This window comes from Dermochelys coriacea, chromosome 13 (assembly GCF_009764565.3).
Source record: "Dermochelys coriacea isolate rDerCor1 chromosome 13, rDerCor1.pri.v4, whole genome shotgun sequence".
Taxonomy (NCBI): domain Eukaryota; kingdom Metazoa; phylum Chordata; order Testudines; family Dermochelyidae; genus Dermochelys; species Dermochelys coriacea.
Window position 1 is genome coordinate 20252938 of NC_050080.1, and position 20975 is coordinate 20273912.

At 44.3% G+C, this 20975-nt stretch overlaps 1 protein-coding gene across 2 annotated transcripts in view; it reads right to left on the reverse strand.

Annotated features, from left to right (window-relative positions):
* Positions 1–1477: 1477 nt before the first annotated feature.
* RIMS4 (regulating synaptic membrane exocytosis 4) overlaps positions 1478–20975 on the reverse strand; it is a 90494-nt gene continuing 70996 nt past the window's right edge. Inside the window, exons 3-6 of one of the 2 annotated variants that reach the window (XM_038369818.1) lie at positions 14640–14752; positions 13876–13977; positions 13459–13598; positions 1478–7742 (exon numbers count right to left, since the gene is read on the reverse strand). In XM_038369818.1, coding sequence (XP_038225746.1) covers positions 7524–7742; positions 13459–13598; positions 13876–13977; positions 14640–14752 — 574 coding nt within the window. In that variant the 3' untranslated portion in view covers positions 1478–7523. Of the gene's footprint in view, positions 9627–13458; positions 13599–13875; positions 13978–14639; positions 14753–20975 lie in introns of both variants that reach the window. The other variant, XM_038369819.2, reaches the window with a different exon arrangement.

Genomic DNA, 20975 nt, shown 5'->3' on the forward strand with positions numbered 1-20975 from the left:
AGTAGGCTGCCACTGCTGTCACCACCACTGAATCACCCAACCCTGCTTGGAACAGCTGCAAAGGTACTGAAAAAAGAGTGGTGTGATGTCCCAGAATAGATAAGGCCCACTGCAAGGATGCTGGCAGTGAGGTCAGCCCTAGGGTGGAAGGCGTGCCTTGTGTCACTGTTCTGGTCTCATGCCCCAGGCTGGCAGGCTCTGGCTGCAGAGCTAGTCCCCACGGAAAGGTGTACTCCAGACCAGTGGGCCCTAGCTGGAACTATGGTCAGCCCCCTACTCTTCCCACCCATTTGGAATAAGGTTTGGGACCTAGATCTGGGGATTTTGGGGTAAGCATCTGAGCCCAAAAGCAAATTTCCCACAGGGAAGGTGGGGGAGCACAGCAAAAAACAGAGTAAGAGAGCACCCCCCGTTTCAATCTACTTTAAACCCTTCTCATTTGCATGGCATTTGAGCCTATGGAATCAGTGATATATTTGCTAGATGCTCCTGTCTCCCATTAATACTGACCCCAATGGCAGGTACCAGGGAAGATCCTGTCATTGATCTGCATACAGACCTGCCGTGGGGGTGCTGCAGTTGGCTCCAGTTCACTCACCCATGGGGCAGTGCATCCCTCGATGCTTTTTAATTTGAAACCGTTTTGCAAGAAGCTGTCTCCATCTTTGATCCCAAGGATGAAGGTGCCCTGCAGCCTTGCATTCTCAGCCCGCTATGGGGTAATAGCAGTCCCTACTGGGAGGAGGCGGCCAGGGCTACACATTTTAACTAGCTTGCTGGCTATTTCTCCCCTGTAATTCTGCCATTGGGGCATTAGAAATGGTCAGTGGTTTCATGGGGGTCAGGAGCTAGCTAACAGCAACGATCTTTTCATGTTCTCTGGCCTGGATTCCCCCCCGTACAATGCGCTCTGTTTCCATCCTCTAAATATTTCAAAACAACATTTGGTTTTAGAATGATTCAGTGAAACAGGAAACTGGGTTTTGGTAGATCAGCAATGTAACCACCTTGGGCCAATTTTTAAAAGTTTTTAGGTGCCTAAAATGACTCTATTAAGCACTGATGGGAGTTAGACATTAGGTGTCTCTCTCATTCTTCAGGCACCCAAATGCCTTTACGACTATGGCCCCTAGAGCCCTTTACTGAGCCAACAGAGCTTGGCTACAGGGGGGATGTCGCCTGAGTAAAGACTGCAGGATTGGTCCCTTTGATAGGCTGCTGCTCACTGCATGGTGGGTGGACTTCGTCCCCAGCGTGGGGCTGGCCCTTGAATCCTATACAAGATCCCAGGACCTGACCTACAACAGATAAACCCTTCTCTCACTGGTGAGCCCATTTCACAGCCACACATTGTGCACAGCATACTACTTAAATGCAAAGTCCAACTGTTACAATATTGTAGCTTTGGCTGCATTTCTAGATATGCAAAAAGAAAAGGAGTACTTGTGGCACTTTAGAGACTAATACATTTGTTAGTCTCTAAGGTGCCACAAGTACTCCTTTTCTTTTTGCGAATACAGACTAACACGGCTGTTACTCTGAAACCTGTCATTTCTAGATATGGTAAGTCACAAAGGGATGAACAAACTGTATTTGCCGGTGCTCTGTAGAGTGTTGTCTGCTCTCTGTCTCCCCCTTATTTTCAGCAGCTATCCTGCATTAAATGAAACTAAAGCTACAAGGAATTCTCTCCTGGATGTTATTTTCCCAGTTAGCATGCGTATACTTTGTGTGTAAATATTGACTATTTCAATAAACCCCTTTCGTGTCTGGCCCAAATTCAGCCCTGGTGCAAGTGGATTCAACTCCACTTTACCTGCTTACCATTTGTCTGCATTTGGCCCTTCATCTTTTTAAGCATAGCTGCTATAATATGTGCATCTTTTGAACAATATAACCATGGTACTTTGCATTTACAAAGCTCTTTACATCTTCCAGACACTGCCCAATAGCTAGTTAATGTTCCACTAGTGGTTAGAGGTCCCGGTATTATTCTGTCAGATTCTGCAGTCTACCTCGGCAGCAGCTTGGCGATTTTTAAATCAACGTGGGGATTTCTTCATGAAGTACCCAATGGCCTGTGAAATCTACATGGATTGAGCTTAGATTCTCTTTTGAGGTCTAAATTTTATCTGATGCATTATATCTTGAGTTTAAAGTTAAAACATTCTTAAAATCTAGTAGATCCTGTTCCTGAGAGCTTGGAAAGTCATTAAATCAACCCTTCTCTCTCCATCTTGGGTGGAATTTTTAAGGGACAACACCCTTCTACCTCCTCCCCCCAGAGCCTTCAATGAACAGCTCAATACACTACTCAGAAAAATCTCCCTTTATTTTGCCTGTGATATTCTAAATGAAACAGGCAGCTAGAGAGCAGAGTTGGCATAACCCCAGAATGAAAAGCTCTGTGCAGTGGTGGGGGCTGCAGTGGCAGTAGAAAAACATTCTCATCAAGTTACAAATTCCAAATAGTCCAAGAAAATCAGGGAGACTGAAATATTCATAAAGTTTATACTCAAAGTGTTTTAAAAACTGTAGTATGAAGTCACCTACAGCTGTGTTTCATTCTTCAGCAAAGATCTTTTGTCAATGAGCAAATTTGTTTACCCAGAGTCTGTCTATATTGTAATGAACGTTTCTCACATGGCAATAGGCCCATCTTCATTTTTATTAACCATATATTCTAAATTAATATGGATCTTTTCAGAAGTGATGTAATTAATAATGAAGACAATTATCTACTGTTATCACTATATACTACATCCTGCATGTCACAATCTGTGCACATTAAATGGAATATATTATTGCTTGTTAGCCTATTTAGACTCTCTTTATAAAATATTTTTATACAGAATACAGGGTTATGACAAAACTAGCTAAGTAGTTTTCATTTTGAAAATACAACATCAATTTCTTCAACAAAGGCTTGGATAGCAGCTGAGACTTTATGAACAGTAACATATTTCTAACAATTTAATGATCAGTTTACAGAATGTTCTATAGGACTCTTTCCTGGTAATTATTTACATATGCGCTTTTTTTTTAAGTTGATAAAATATAACATAGAACATATGAATTAAAAGAATGAGTAAACTTCATACCAAGAGCATAAAACATTTTTGAAAATGCTAAATTATGTTGGTTAAAAATCATTAAAGAAAAAATAGTTCTCCTGTTTTAAAATATTAATAACAGTGTATAATAAACTAACTTCAAATGAATTTCATAAAAAGTTGTCTTGCTGTCCACACATTACCAAACATGCTTAGGTCGAGATTCTGCTAATTGCTTCAACATTATAAATAGTTCCTTTATACGAACTTGTGACATTCTGACTCCAGAAATTTTTACAGTTTTTAAACAGTACCTTGATAAAGGATCCAGTAATTAAGAACATTAAATATATATATATATACACACACACACACACACACACATATATAGTCACTCAAACAAAGAATTCTGTGATTTTTCTTCAAAAATCCGTTGCCAAGAAGTTGGGATGCATAGGTTGGGTGGCCCAAAATTTTGTTTAGCCCTGATCCTGCAACTGGATCCACACAGACAAACCCTTATGTTTGGAGGTGCTAGAATCTGAATCAATGGATTCAACTACATGATCAGCACCTTGTTTTGTCTCTATATCATGCCAGCTGGGTTAGGGCAAGGAGAAAACAATTCCAGGAGATTGGAAAAATCACACTTTGGCCTGAAGAAGTCAGGACTGATCACATAGTCACAACTTCAGTGTGTTCACACTACAAACGGGAAATCTGTACAATAGGTCTCAATTCCAATATTCTGCTCTCCTTATTCATGGCATTGGGAAAAGGTCATTGTGCCCTTAGTGATGTAACCATCATCACTTCCTTAAAGCAAAAGGATAGATAACAAACAAGGTAACATCCAGGGATTGATCCCCTGTTCCTTTTGCAATTGAACCTCCCATGAACGCTAAGGTAGCTAAGAAATGGAGAATTAGCCCTGTGCTGAGCACACAACAATCTGTCCCCATACCCACCCCTTATCTTTACTCACAGATCAAAAACAGAAAAGGAGTACCCCTTTTCTTTTTGCGAATACAGACTAACACAGCTGCTACTCTGAAACAGATCAAAAACATTATCAATTCCTTTGCTTAAAAACAAAACATAATTAACATCTAGATTTAAGACACAAAACAATTGTTTTGTCTTTTACAAGTCAACCTTTGTTCAGGTTTCAGATGCTAGCCGCTCTAGTAAACTTGTAAATGCTCTAGTAAACTGCTACTTTAACAAACTCAAAGTGACCAGGGCAGAAGTTAGAGCTACCATATCACGTTATCTTAGAAAGACACTGTCAGGTTAAATCTGAGCAAAAAGTTTGGTTTTGCAAAAATCAACTTTTCCAAGCGTAAGACCCTGTTGAACTCTCCATCACTTGGAGTCCTTATATCAAGACAGAATAGTTAGTTACAAGATTTTCTCTATAACTATGTTATTGAGCTCAGTGCAGGAAGTACTGGGTGAAATTATCCCACTTAAGGCATGCAGGAGGTTTTGCTAGAAAGGTAGATGATCATAATGGTTCCCCTGGCCTTAAGCTCTTTGATTGTGAACCATTAGAAGGGTTTCTGTGATTTGTTTTATTTTAATCCCAGTGAAAAACATTTTTTTGCCTGTAGCATTTCCCTAGTGCACAAGAAACAATGAAACTGACTAGTCCATTATCACTATCCAAGTTGTGAGAAATGCAGAAGATAAGTAAAACAGCATAAAATAGATGGTTAACATGGTTTTCAATTGTAATAATTTCTGGTGTTAATAAAATAACAGAGAAAAGAAAATATATATTTTTAAAAATAGAAGTTTTAACCTGACAGTGACATTTTAATGTGATTAAAAACACAAACAAGACCGTCTATAGAGTTGAATAGTCCTATATTTAACTAAACTAATCACATTTGAGCTTGGAGAGCTTTTGGAGGAGGTGGGACCCCAAAATGTGGAATTTGCTATTCATGGAGGAATCAAGCTTTCCAACTGCTAATCCCAAAAGGAGATTTCTTGAGATGCTTTTTGGCATTTTTAATTCCTCCCACTCCCAATTAAAAAGATTTGGGAAAAACATTGCATACCTCTTACTGGACACAGATAAAATGTTACTAACTTGTTATACAGGTAGAGAGTATCCAAACAAAATACCCATATAAAATTTTCAAAGTAACTGAAGATAGAACCCCTGTCATTCATTTATCAGGTTTGGAATGTATTTATATTTTTCCATAGTCCTTTTAAAGACATAGTTATTAAAAGATCCAGTGCTACAAACCACTAAATCTACCTAATCTAATCTAGTTCATACACATATTGTACAATATTGCCTAGTACTTATTACATACCAAGAGGAAAAGGTGTTGACTTGAATTACGGTAAATGTGCTTTTTTTAAAAAAAGAGCCAACACATAGTTTGATCAGCATGCAACAAACTTTCTTTAGCTAATATATAGAAATTGCCTAATACAGTTAGAAAAAATAATTAGACTGAGGTTAGAGACATATTTGTCGAAGGAAATTAAGAGATCAGACTGAAATGTTGGAGCTTTTGCCACTTTAAGACTCTTAAAATTCTCAGCTTTATGTACTCTCCCTCCCTTGAACATTACATCAATGTTTACAAAGCATATTGTTGGGTCCATTATTTTTGCTACTATTCTGTAATTATTTCAGAATAATTTTAAGTCCCTCAGATAAGATATAACAATAAGCAGCTATGTTCTCCATCTTATACAACTTGATGCTTTATTTTTACTTATTTGTGGTGTGCATGGAGAAGCTTTGTCAGTGCATTGCAGTGACAGGTCAAGAATCCATTGGCTCCTAAACATTACATGGGACCTCAGATTCTTAAATCACAGAATAAAATACTCCCTTGCACCTAAAATAGCAAACCACTTTGAGACAGCAGTCAAGTCTTCATTAAAAATTATGAGAAAAACCCCTAGTAGAAAAAGCTTAACTGCCATGAACTCTTTGAGATACTCCAGACTCCTAAAAATGCTCCACAGTTTTGGGGAATGGGTGTCTCCAAGCATAAGATTTTGAATCACCTGAATGATCTAGAGAAATACCCCACTAATCTAGCACATGGTACAGTTTGAGAAAGCTGCTCTCTGCTTAGCAGTTGGTCGAATGTACAGTACAGTACTTCTCTTTACTGCATTAACCTACAGGATTTGCTCTACAATTAACATCTGATGTGCCTTTTTGCTGTTCTTAAATCAACAAAATATACATGCTGTGACTACTATGTCTGTTAGATTTCCCCAGCCACTCTCCTGTGCCTGTACTTTGGGGAAGGCATCCTTCTCTTTCGGTTCACTTGACAATGCTTGTGTGTTAATGGGATTGCATTAAGCAACACAACTTTTTTTTAAAGTGAGGAGGGGCATGTCTCATTAGCATTCCTTCTTGGGTGGCAAACGGAGGTTTCTCTTTGCTACACCCTGTCAAGAAAGGAAATCTCCTTTCCTATAGTAGAATAAAATGGTATTATTTCAGGTCAGTCAACAGTATAGCATGTTAGCAGAGGAAGGTGGCACTTTACAAGATATGTACCCAGAAAGAAGGAACAGAATGCAGAAGCTAGAAACCACCATGATGGAGGAATAAGCAGCAAAAACTAAGGAGGTTTGTAAATTGTGAAACGTCGTATCTGACAATGTGCTAGTAAATGACATCTCAAACTGCAAGTCTGATGTTTGACTCACATTTCCAGTGACCAGAATTGCAGCTAATTTGTTAGCTCGCCTCCTCCATTAGAACTGTCCGGTCTAACCAAAGCATACTCCACTTGTATTCCCATCGAACATGCTTCAGCAGCAGTGTTAGCCAAGTACTGTATTAAAGACACTTGCTGGTAATTTGGCACAGTTTAAAACCATGGCAACAATCATTTTATAGCTAACATGATTCTTTGATGTGGAATTTTTTCTAAAGACTCAGTTGTAGTTCCTTTTTTCTTTTTCTTTTTATGATTTTTAAGGAGATAGATCTTATAAAAATCAAAAATCCTGTTAAACAGTCCATTCCTGCTCTTTTCAGATCAGATGTTTGCTTTCCAATCTTTCAGGCATCACTAAAAAAACCCAAAAAACAAAACAAAACCAAAAATCCCACAAAACCTGTATTTTATGAATTTCTAAAACAAAATTAAGAAAAATATCTTCCCCTGCTCAAAAAAAAAATTGCTGCAATTTTTTAGGGTTAATACTGATCTGAAACAGGGGTGCATGAATGACAGCCAGAGAAGTGAAACAAGAGGTGTATGTATAATTTCACAACTAGGACTCATGCCCCATGGCACCTGCTACTTGGATGGAGAGGGCATACGGCCCTCCCCCTTGTCTTCTGTCTAAGGTCACTCTTCCAGCTCCTCAAGAACTGATTGAACATGCAATGCACTTGAGGTCAGAGTTCCAGCAAACAAAACCTTGACAGCATGTTTAAAAAACAGAAGCAGTTCCCCCCTTCCTTGCTCATTAAGACCTGTCACAGCAGGGTCCCACTGTGCTCTCCAAGGAAAGCTGTGAAGACTGGCGCAGAAGTGGACCTGTAGTGGGATCAACCATCGAGGAGGTAGGGAAAAGCTTGTACCAGCCAATTGCTAAAGTTGTCAAATCCAGTTCTTCCAAGAGAACCCTGGCAACTCCCATGAAGTGTTTGCGCTCCATGCGTCCATAGTTCCCCCAGACTATCACCTTGGAAATGAGGGGGGGGGGCACAGTTAGTCCTCAAGTAAAGAGCACCGGGAGATTCATACTTTAGTTTTTGAAAAAAATAAAGATATTCACACTGAGCCAGAGCCAAAGCTCACTCGAGTAAATGCAAAGACTCCCCTGGACTTTTATGGGCTATGGATCAGACATCCAGTTTTTACATCATGGAAAATACAGTCCTAAATCTCCACACCTTGCCACACCCCACTCAAAATAAAGTAAGAGACTTTAGAAAAAGTGTTGGGCTTGTGCTACAAAATCACCGACTGCGTCTAGTAGGCCTCAAGTTTATGGTTTTATATGGTTTTGCAAAGCTTAAGATTGTAAGATTTGTTTTCCCCCAGAGAAAAAAAAATGTGAGCGCTCTCAAGTGTGTGTGTATTTTGTCTTGGGTTTAAATATTCTGCAGAATTTGTAACAAACCCTGCAACATTGGACAGGGACATCAAGTCTCTCTGTGCCTTATTTCCCCATCTGTAAAATGGGGATACCAGTACTTCCTGCCACCTACCCTTGTTTGGTTAGGCCCAGATCCTGCCAGCTGATCAGCACAATCCCATTAACAAGAATCTCAGCAAAAAAGAATTTTTAAAAAATACTGAATTCATTCTCAGAACTGAATCTTTCAGCCAGAGTTCAATTAACCCCCCCACCCCCCCGTAACAGTGAGAAGAGACAGGAGGTCTGCAAATCAAGTGTGGATCTAGAGGAACAATCTGGCCCCATATATTCTATTTTTCTTTTAGTTTTGCATTAGCCTGAAGCTGCACACATGAACGAGACCAGATGCTCATTTCTCCTTCAAAGTGTGAGAGTCATTTAAGCCTTTTTTAGGAGTGGAAGAATCGGGGGGAAAGTCTAGTGGTTTTAGATGCATTTGGATCTGCTAAAATAAGGGCCAGATTCTGATACACTTACTCACATTGATCATACCAGGACTACTCTGATAGGAATCAGTGGAATGACTCCTGGAGTAAGATACTATACAATGCAAGGAAGGGTGACAGATAAAGGAATAAGTGACAATTATAAAAATACAAATATTCTAGGCACTTAAGCTCTCTCAGAAGCCTCTCCTGTGCAAACATCTTGTACGTGGATCAGATGTTTGTGCAAGTTTCATCACATTGTAATTCAGGGGGCAATATACTTGTTTATATCAATATTTAAGTATTTTAAGTGATCTTTTGTGCAAGCATTACAGTGGAATTTGAATAGACTTAATGTCACAGAAGAGGCCTGCTGAGAGAGATGGCAGAAATGGGTCCACTGAACTGGAAAACCATGGTTAGACACTAGGTGTCAGAGGACTAAGTAGCAGCACCAAGAGCAAGCTCCATATTTGCCTTTGCATCCAGGTCTTGTGAAACATAACATACGATGATGACCCATGGTTACTCACCCAGAGAACGGGCCAGATTAGTAAACGAGTTCTGCAATACAAGATGCATGCTTGGAGTTACATGGAGAGAAAGGAGAATAGACAGGGGGAAGAAAGTCTCCAAGACTACAAGGGAGACCTAATGAGAAAGGGCTGACAAGGACACAGGCGGCGGTGAAAGCGGAATCACACTTACGACACAATGGATGATACAACAGGCGCAGCAAGGGCCATCGCAGTGAAACAAACAAACAAACTGGAAGCTTGTACACAATCAAAACGGTCCCATTTGGTTCAAGACAGAGGGCGATCAGTGACCTCAGAGTGAGGCCTCGGTTCTGCAGAGAAGAGGATGAGCGTGATGATGATGATGACTGAAGATGAATGGTGCCATCTGGCTAATCCCTAGCAGCTTCCAGCTTCCTCCCATAGTATCTGTATTAGCAGAATATTGCAGCTTTCTCAGGGCAGAGCTGCTGCCTCACCTGTAAGGTATCAGTAATGGGGAGGTGAGAAAATACATGCCAAATTAAGTCAAATTATTATTCAGAGAGCAAGAATTCAGAGAAGCTAGACGCACTGAAGTCAGTGGTTTGGCTGGGGTAAAAATTAGCATAGAATTCAGCCCCTATTTTTATTCTCTTTGAATAAGCTACAATGAGACATTAAGCTGCCTTTTTTTTTAAGTTACATAATTCAAGTGGAGTGGGTTTGGGAATAGCAGAACCACTGAGTTCTGTCCAAGGATCCCACCCTGCTAGCTCAGCGTATGTCATTCCCTGAGTACTACTCTCATGCTAAGAGCCAGCTACCTGGGCTATTCCCCAGCTAAGTGAAACATCTCAGAGGGCATCATTCTGTTGCCTGTGTTTAGTTACTTTTTGTTTGCAAATAGTTTTCAGTGCCCCAGTCAGCACTGATGGTTGTAGCTGGGCACAAGGTTTCTAAATGACACATGCCATGGGCTGTCCTGCACAGCCATCGATCATCAAGAATTACTGACTGGCGAAGTGATTGCCAACTAAGGCCAACATCCATCTTGTCAGACACACGGGGTGTGTGGAGTTTAAATCAGCATACAGAATGTTGGATACTTCCTGAATGTTTTCCACAGAAGCAGCTGGTTCTCTATGGCCATGAATCTCTTATGTGCATCTGGTGGGTGTGGGTTGGTTGTTTTTTTTAAAAACACTAACATTTAAAGAGGAGGTTGAGGACATGCAGTCTACGATAATCAGGATCCTGCACTGTGTTGGGTTATGCTGGACTCATCACTTCTCATGGTGACAGTGACATGGACACCCTCCCACCTTACACTGGCCAGGAGAAGGTGCCCAGCCACTGTGATCCAGGGTAAGCTGTTGAAGCTCACTCTACTTGGGTGCAAACATGAAAGCCACAGAACAGCTGTACCTTGTACAGCATGTGACAATGCATCTCCAAAGAACAAAAGCTGATAGTAGCATATCCCACAGATTTGCCTTATACTCCACTTGCTTCCTCTCCTTTCTGGAAAGAGTTAAAATTCCTTATAATTTACAAAACTCTTCCTGGGCTTGGATCTAGCTACCTGAATGGCGGTCTGACCAACATCCCTGAGACATCAGGATGCTGCATGTCAGAGGAGCAATGTGGATGGGGAAGTTCAGGGTGCAATTCTGGAGCCCTTGGGGGCCGAGTGTTCTCTGCAGCAGGGTCCCAGCTGTGGACCTCTTTACTAGAGGAAAACAGGTTGAGCAAAACCCAATCATATTCCTAGCAAACTGCAAGCCCCACGTTTTTGCTAACACATTTTCCCAGTAACACACATTGTACCCATGGGAGTTCGATGGCTGGGATGATGGAAAATAAGAACAACAACAAAATTGAGAAAACAAGGGAGAAAGAGATAAGGAGCAGAGAGAGAACAGGAAGCAGGGAAACCTAGCACTGTGGGGAGGCAGAGAGAGATATGGGCAGTGGGGAGCTGGAGCCGGTTCGCTAGAACCGGTTGTTAAATTTAGAAGCCCTTTTAGAACCGAGGGACAACCGGTTCTAAAAGGGCTTCTAAATTTAACTGGCCAAAAGTGGCGCCTTACGCGCTGACTCCACGGGTGCTCCAGCCCTGGAACACCCAAGGGGAAAATTTGGTGGGTGCAGAGCCCCACCCCCGGCCCCAGCTCACCTCCACTCTGCCTCCGCCTCCTCCCCTGAATGTGCCGCCCCACTCTGCTTCTCCGCCCCGCCCCGGCTTCCCGCGAATCAGAAGCCGGGGGGCTGAGAAGCAGGCGGCGGCTTCCCACTCAGGCCCAGGGAGGCGGAGGTGAGCTGGGGCGGGAGGCACAAGGAGGGCTGCCCGCGCCGCAGCAGGTAATGGGGGGGGGGTGCAGGGGAACCGCCTGCTTCTCAGCCCTCCCCAGCTTCCTGCCAAACAGCTGATTCGCGGGAAGCGGGGGGGGGGGGGGCGGCGCGGAGAAGCAGAGCGGGGCAGTGGGTTCAGGGGAAGAGGCGGAGCGGAGGTGAGGTGAGCTGGGGCCGGGTGCAGGGTGGGGAGCTGCTGGTGGGTGCTCTGCACCCACCAAATTTCCCCCATGCGTGCTCCAGCCCCAGAGCACCCAGGGAGTTGGCGCCTAAGGTGCCACTTTTGATGTGATCAGTGGGGGAGCAGCCGCTCTCCCTGCTCCCCCACCAGCTACGCTCCTCTGCCCCTAGGAGCCAGAGGGACCTGTTGGATGCTTCCTGGGAGCTGCCCCAGGTAAGCATCTCTGGGACTCCCCACCTCGCCCCCCGGCAGGTCCCTCTGGCTCTTAGGGGTGGGGCACTACGGTGGCCCACGAGACCCTCCTGCCCGGTTCTGGGGGCAGTCAGGGGACAGGGGTGGATGAGGCATGGGGGGTGGGGCATCAAGGAACACGGGGGTGTTGGATGGAGCAGGAGTCCCGGGGGGTGGGGGTGGGCAACGACCTCCTCGTGGGGTGAGGAGGGAACCCGTTGTTAAGATTTTGGCAGCTCATCACTGGATGCGGGTAGTGCTAAATAAATTTGCTTGGCACTTAGATACCAGGGTGATAAATACAATGGACAGGCATTTGAAATGAGAGGTCCAGAAGAAACCTGACTTTGGATGAGCCAGTTAAAAAGCAGATAGCTGCATATGCAATCTAATTGTCTGCAACTTGAGTTCAGAGGAAGCTGCTACTGACTGATAGGGAACTAATCAGGATGAATGAATCTGCATGAGGGATGTGTTGGTAACCAATGTTTAGGGCCCTACCAAATTCACAGCGTCACAGACTGTGAAATCTGGTCTTTTGTGTACTTTTACCCTATACTATACAGATTTTACGGGAGAGACCAGCGTTTCTCAAACTAGGGTCCTGCCCCAAAAGAGGGTGGTGGGTGAGGTGTTGCAAAGTTATTGTAGAGGGGTCGCAGTATTGCCACCCTTAATTCTATGCTGCCTTCAGAGCTGGGAGGCTGGAGAGTGATGGCTGCTGGCCAGGTGCCCAGCTCTGAAGGCATCACCCCTCCAGCAGCAGCAGTGCAGAAGCAAGGGTGGCAATAATACCATTCCATGCCATCTTGACTTCTGTGCGGCTGCCTTCAGAGTTGGATCAGGACCCCTACAGTTACACCGCCATGAAATTTCAGATTTAAGTATCTGAGATAATGAAATTTATGATTTTTAAAATCCTATAACTGTGAAATTGACCAAAATGGATTGTGAATTTGGTAGGGCCCTACCGATGTTCCACACTTCAGTAGAGATAAGCAGTAGAAACTTTAAGACCAATTACTCCAACGTTGCCAGCCAATCAACAGCCAGGATTTTGTGTGTTGAATAGATTTGGATGTGAATTAACAATACAAAACCTTTTCTACCCCCTAAAACTAAGGAGAAAGGTTGGAAGTGTCCATAATGGGGCAGTAAATGTATCACAGCCAAAGAACAAAGGCAGATGCAGACGAGACATTTGAGCAAGAGCTGGATCTAGAAGATTACTCTTAGTCTAGATAAACAATGAAAACAAGCTGCATTCCATGATTCTTTAGCTTCTTTGTACCTGGTAATGGAGAAAAATGGGTATTTTATCAGTAGAACCACATGCCAATGTAACCCAACAGGGTTTCAAATCAAAACCCATCTGAATAGGAGGACAACATTTTTCCTCTATGTTTATCAAATCCAGATTGAGTGCATTTGGTACAATAAGTTATTGATTCATAACTATTTTCCATTATTGTTAATTACTCTGATTCCTTAAACTCCGTATGCTTTGGTGGAGGCTGAGTGCAGAGAGGGGAAGACATCTCACTTCTTCTCAGAGGTGCTCTTACCTGTAATACTTTGCCTTGTGGGCTCTCCGCAAACAGCAACACCTGGTTGTACAGGGGGTCTAATGATTTTCGAGCCACTTTTGTCTTCTTTTTTGCAATGCACACTCCATTTTCTAGTAGATATGCCTTGATGTAAGCAGCTGAAAGAAAAATGTATGGTCAAAAAGGTAGAATCATAATGGTTCATGTTAGAAATGGCAGGATAAAACTTCTCAAATATGATTACAAAAGAAGTGTTTTCAGCAAAGGATTTTCTATCCAACTGTATTTTCAAGCAAGCACATACAGTATGTGCTCCCAGCTGGACAAGGCATTCTCTGTTCGAGGCAGAGTCAATATTCTACCTGTCCTCAAGTGCTCCAGGAGGAAGGGGTGCAGTGGGCTCTGAGTCACTTCAAACAGGCTGAAACACGCTACCTGGAAGGGTTTTGGAGCCAGGTTTGGGGGTCAGTCCTCGTGCCTGAATGATATCCACTTCTAGCTGTCCATTTCGCTCCTGTAAACCAATTTCCACATCTCCTACATAACAAACCGGAAATGATTGAAGAGAATCAGATAGCAAGGAGGCTTTTACATAACAAGTCTGATGGTTAAACTGTTTCAAAAAATCCTCATGTCATGCATTGGCAACAACTGCAAGAAAAATGTTGGCCTAAAGTGCCTCTTTCCCTCCTCCATTACTTGATCATAGCGTTAGAGTCGGGTAACTCTGGGGCGATTCAAGCCCACATTTCCAAAAATGATCTCTTATGGTTTCCTAACCCCAGATGTGGAGACTCAGGCTAATGCCATCTAGTCTCTAATCTCCCCAGAATTAGAGGCCACTTTGGAAAATGCAGTTGTGATGCACCACAAGAAAATCCTTAGAGCGTTTGTGTGCTTCAGCACATCGGAGAAATGTGAAGCTGCCCAAGATGCATTTAGAGGATGCTCATTTTGGCTTGAGCTTGCCTTTCGTATTTGAAGTGTGTCAGAGGGACAGGTAATGCTGCAGCTTACATAGCATTAACTAGAACAGGATGACACAAATCAAGAAAATCTAACAGCCAAGCACATTTTATCAAACTGAGAACAGGGTCTGGGGCATGGGGAAAGAGGTGCTGGGCAGGTTAGTGCGTGGCTTGTGGGAGTGATACATACAGTATGCATTTTAAACTGATCTCTGCCTTTCTGTTCCTTACCCATGGAGGTGGTGGCCAAGGTCTGACGACCAACAAATTGTGCAGGACCCATGCTCCCCAGGAAGTCACTAAACTGCCCGGCAGATGCCAGATGGATTCCACTGAAATTCAAGCTGCAAAATAAATTGATTTAGGCAAATCATTATTTCAGTACTTGAAGGCAATCTGCTGATTTAACAATCTGATTTAATGTATGCTTGAAATAAATAGCTATCTTACAAAGACCCCTCTTCCTTTCAGAACTCATTGATTTCCATGTAGTCTAGTTACACATGAAGAAAAGGAGTACTGGTGGCACCTTAGAGACTAACAAATTTATTAGAGCATAAGCTTTCGTGAGCTACAGCTCACTTCATCGGATGCATTTGGTGGAAAAAACAGAGGAGAGATTTATATACACACACACAGAGAACATGAAACAATGGGTTTATCATACACACTGTAAGGAGAGTGATCACTTTCATGTTCTCTGTGTGTGTGTATATAAATCTCTCCTCTGTTTTTTCCACCAAATGCATCCGATGAAGTGAGCTGTAGCTCACGAAAGCTTATGCTCTAATAAATTTGTTAGTCTCTAAGGTGCCACCAGTACTCCTTTTCTTTTTGCGAATACAGACTAACACGGCTGCTACTCTGAAACCTGTAGTTACACATGATGCATTTAAAGTCCCCTTTCCCCATCCAATAGTGCTGGAGTAATTAGCTGTGATTACAATATTTCTTTATCTATAAATTAATCATCTAGCATTAAAAAAAAATCAACTCTCCTGGTTCAGGTGCTTCCCATCACCCTTTCCCTGCAGGATTAAAGGTGAGCAATATCTGGGGTGGTCTGTAATTTATTGCCTAGTAGTGGTTCCTCCTTCCCCCTTTTAAAAAAACAAAACAAAGATAATAGTACTTTGGGGCATGAGGGGTTTCAAAGTGATTGAGCTCAGATGAGGGATGCCAAACTGAGAAGCCTCCCCTCCCCCCAGAATATGCATCTTTCCTGACCCCCAGTGACCCCATCTAAGGGTGGGAGTAGTACATTTTGCATTCTGTATCAAATGCTTTTGCAGCCTGGCAGCATCCAGCATGTTCCCGGAGTAGTTTTCATTCAGCAAAGGGTATGAAATGATCATGAAGACTAATCCTGCATCCCAGGATGAATATGCAGGCTTTACACAGTGTACCTTCAAAAGGGGGGTGGGGGTGGGGGGAGGAAGATACAGCACTGCAGCCAAAAAAAAAAAAAGGAGCTGTTAGGGATCCAAGCGTGTGATATGCCATTTGCAAGGCACCTATGGCCTTGTCTGCTTTGGGGTTTTAGCCATTGGTGTAGCTACATGGGTGCAAACCTACAGTGCAGATGTGGGGCACACCAGTGTAAACTGCACTGGTGCAAATCACAGTTTATACTGGTGCGCTGCATTTACACTAGGGGCTTATGCCAGTGCAGCTACATAACTGCCTAAAAAGCCCTTGTAGACAAGGCTTGAATTGTGTCCCACAGGTTCCTAGTCTGTTTATACATATGATTGGCCCTGCTTTTGACCCATTTTCCCCACAGAAGCTGCTACACATGGATGCTAAGTGTAATTATGAGTCCTCTGTAGTTACATCCCCACAGGGGGAGACACGCCTGCTTAGTGACACACTTCACGGCTTCTTAAAATTGGGTCCTTAAAACAAATCTGTAATAAGGGTCAAATGTTCACTAATGCTCAGTCTCAAATCAGTACAAATCAACTTTGCAAAATGGTAGTTAACTTACACTAACACAGGGGCTGGCGAGGGGCTCTGCTTGGCTGCAGGATGGTGGGGAAGAGACATTAGACTCACATATATACTATTTAATCAGCCACAATTACTCTTCTTAGCTATCCACAAGCCCAGCCTCAGCTCACTGCACATATTTATTTCCCCTTATGAGTAGCAATCCTGCCCAAAGAAATCAGAAAGAGCTGGCATGATAGCCCAGCCCGAGCCCCACATTAGTAACTGAGGGCACATTGCCCACTCACACATCAAGGGTCAGATTTTTGAAAAAGCTCAGCGTGCTGGTGCTGTGGAAAATCTGGCTAGAAGCGTCACAGTGGGAGCTGCTGGGTGCTGAGCACCCGAAAATCCAGTCCTGAGCTGAATTTCAAAATTCAGCCCAGTGCAAAATGCCCACAGATCTGCATTAAGCTTGGGGGGAAACCCTCTGCTCAGGGGTCAATTTCCCCCTAAGTCTCCTGGAATTCAGAGTTTTCACCATGTGTCTCCTGGTTGTGCAATAATTCCAGGTGGCATTTCCAGACAAGCCTCACATGGCATGATCTATAATCAGCACTAACTGCAGACAATGCTGATGCTTTTGCTTTATTTTGGATTCAGCTGTTGAAGTCTGCATCACTGATTCCTCAGCTGAGAGAGGCACCTCCCCGGAGAAGCATGCTATCCTCTGGGGGAAGGTGTAACTACTGGCTGCAGTCTGCTTCCAATCAATGCTATACTCCCACTTCTCTTCCGGGCTTTCTTCTCCCCGCTCTGCTTGAGGATGGAGTCTGTCTGCTCTGCTCTGAGACACCACTTTCCCAAGTTAGTGCTGCTGGGAGCAGAGGAACAGGACAGATGTACTGAATGTGAGCTGGAGCCCTGGAAAAGGCACCTTTGGGTCCAGTCCTGCACAGACACAGTGCTTACTACTGGGAGTAGTGAGTGGCTGGCGGGGGTGGGAGGGCCAAAATGGAGCAAGTAGCATTGTGACCCGGTGCATGGGAGTCACAGCACAACTCAGGTCATGATTGGGGGGCCATGGGTCCAAAGCTATGGGGCACTGTGACCCCATGCACCAGGTCACAATGCCACTCAGTCACATTTGGCCCTGTCATCCCGGAGGGCTGCAGGGCCAAACCTGAGAGGACAGTAGGGTGGCCCGTGCTGCTTCTCCTTACCACTACCAGGGAACCAGCTCCTGCGCCAGCTCTCCCCGCCAGGGGCCTGCCTGGCCTAACCCCACTTCCAGCAGCCCATATCCCCTCTGCTCTGCCCCCAGAGCTTGCTTAGTGACAGCTTCAAGCCTTGCTACATGTGCAGGAAGCTGGAGTGAGTGCCCACATGGGGGAACTGGCCAGGAAAGGGGCAGCAGGGTGCCTGGGGGAGGCAGACATGAGAGGGGTTTGCCTAGGGCTGAGTGATGGGGCTCCATGGGTGATTCCATTTTGTTTGCTTGCACTGAGTGGGAGTTTTGTTGGAGAAACTTAGAGCCGGAATCCCTTGAGGCACCATGCGTTGGGCACCCCATGTGAAAAAATTGCTGAGGGTGCCCGTGAGCAGCCCTGTGCTATAAAACCTGCAGTGCAGAGATCTCTCCTCTCCGGATGAGACACATGGGATGGGAGCGGGGGGAAAGATCAGCGTCCCCACCTCTCTTGCTTTAGCTATTGTTCCCCTACTGGGTGTTCTTCCAGGATCGCCCAGCCACTGTGTCCTGCATGGTGCCTTCTCTCCCACAGCTGGAATCCATCCAGGGTCCCCAGTCACTGCCTGTTCCCGCTGTGGTCTTCCTGGCTACTGTCCCCACCCACTCCATGCAATCTGGGACTGCTTCAGCTCCATGCAGCCCTAGCCTAGGCTGATGGTGCTGCACCTGGGTTTCAGCCACCCCCTCTTGCCTTGTCAAAAGGCAACTGCCACTGGAGGTGGGGAATGGCAAACGGAGTAACTACATGGGTGCCCACGAGGCCCCGGAATGCGTGAGCTGCCGGTGATACATCCCACAGAAGCCAGCGTGGCTACCCACCATAGTGAGGCACCATGCTTGTTGTTTGCAGAGTCAGGCTAGTTGGTGGGAACTTCACAAGAGCCTTTCTGTCCCCATGGGCACTGGCAATAATCCTGGGCCAAAACAATAGTTCCTGCCTAGACAAGTACTATGCGGCCTCAAGCAAAGCCACAGCTTCTGCTTGGGGAGAGGAGAGGAAAATAAAGCTGTCTAGAAAGTTAGTAAGCCTGAGAAGAAACATCTGCAGCAAGGATTGAGCTAGATTAGCTAAAATAAGGACCTTCAAAAAGTCAGTTTGGTGTATTGTATGTGCTCCAGTGCTTAAACAGCAGCTTGGGAAGCTGCACTGGCATCTGCAAGGAAACCACTGGGCTCTTCTGGCAGAAAGTTAGGTGGATTAAGTGAGAACAAATTCTTTCCTTTGCCATAGTTCAGATCAAATGACAGCTCTTGGGAAGACGTGCAACAGATACCAAACTTAGGAAGGGATGCACTGTCCTGCTGCTCTCAGGGGAGAATCATCACTTGGAGCAGTCAAACTCAGGCTTGTGAAGCACCCATGGACACAGTTTAGCAGAAGACCTACCCCTGGCAGGGGGTTGGCCTGGGCGATCTATTCTTGGTTCCAAACTCAGGTACTGCGGCAGACTTTGAGATGCATCCGTTTCCTGGTTCAGTACAAGTTTTTTTTTGGAACTTGCAGTGTGGCTCTGAAACCTGCAGGACTGAACCAAAAGATTTCTGAAAGCTCCCTCATTTCCTCCTTCTGAAACTGACAGCAGCCACAGGACAGCTCAAGTGTGACAATTTTCTCATTGCTCTGCTCTTTCAAACTCAGGCTGGCTGTTCCTGAGAGTTCTCCCCCTGCTGTTTGCTGCTTCACGGTACACAGGGCACTCAGCAGCTGACTTTCCTGCCAGTCCTTTGAAGAAATTCATCTGTTTCTCTCCAACTGTCCTTGATTCAGCAATAATCTTTCCAATTGAATTCTCAGGTTGGGAGCATTGGCAGAGACACACGGTTTACAAGTTGGCCAGCCTCACACAAAAGAGGCAGCTCCAGCTTGGGTTACAGCCAGCAGATGGTTCTCACACACACTGGAGTGAATCTGAAAGGGCTTTATTATCCCATCGCTGAGTATGCCTCAGCTCTGGCCTCATTTCCTTTCCTCTCCTCTCAAATAAAACACAGCGGATATGGAGAAGAGTCGCTTTCCTTCTGAAACTCTCCAGCCTACTGTTACAATCTCTCTTTCCCTCAGGCTGTGAAATATAAGCAGAACAGGGCTTGTTTAATTAATCGTAACTTTTTTTTTTGACACGTGTCAACTTCAGCATATTTTCATACAGTTTAGAAGATGAACTCATGGGGTTCTTTTGTTTCCATTCAATATTCAAATTCAGATGCTATTTGACAAAAGACCCTCCACCTTAGATAGAGGAAAAGGCCACAAATCAGCTCTAACCAAATAATGTGCTGCTTTTTCTTCTTCAAACCCAACAAAAAGCTGCTAAAAATAGCTGCCAGAAATAAGGAGGTAGCATTTCTCATTGGACTTGCAAAGTGACTGCTGTAACTAGTGAAGCCCCTGGGGCCAGGCAGAGCAGGGTTGTTGCTGCAGTACTAGCTCCTGCTGCAAAATAACACATGCGAAGATTGTCAGGTGACATTTGTCAGCATTTTCACAAGATTGGCAGAGAGTCTGTACTCTGTACTCTTTAGACAGGCAAGTGCAGGGGCTGAAGCTATGGCTGGCCTGAACATGGCTGCATCCCAGGTGGCTGAATAGAAAAGGGAATCCATTTCTCTTTCACGTTCCTCTACTCCCATTTACACTGACTAGAACCCTTTTGTCAGGGTGGCATTTGAATGGAATTAAGGCTGATGGATTTTTCACGTGGAACTTGACTTCTTCACTGACCTACAGGTACGTACAGCACTGTGAAGGTCAGTGGTGCCTGCTGGGCACGTGGAGGACCTATTCTGTATGATCAGGGGAGATCAAAGGGCAGCCCTGCTCAGTTTGACCCATGGCTGCAATAAACTTCAATAGAGAGACCAGAGAGACAAGCAGAACAAACCATGGCCATGTGTATGAAGATACCATGGCTGTTACTGAGTACTGATCCTGGAACATTCAATGCCACACACACAAGCCCCTACCACTTGGGCTAATAGAGTAGACCAATGGTTTTCACCTTTTTTCATTTGTGGACCCCTAAAAAATTAGAATGAAAGTGTCGACCCCTAAAAATCAGAATGAAAGTGTGGACCCCTTTGGAAATCTTAGACAGTCTGCGGACCCCCAGGGTTCACGGACCACAGGTTGAAAACCACTGGAGTAGACAGCTAAGCAGGATTTATTATTGTTAAATTGTAAATGGCAGGCTATTACAGTTGCTGCTATTATCCACTAGAGGGAGACAAGATCACAGACACAGTCTTAGTTCATTAGATTTATAACCCAATGCACCATGTTAATCCAAACATCCATGCAGCGTTAGTACTCTGGCAGACAGATTTGCAAAGATATTAGGTATGCAATGTACTGGCAAACTGTGTATTTACCCTTGTTGGGTTTGCAA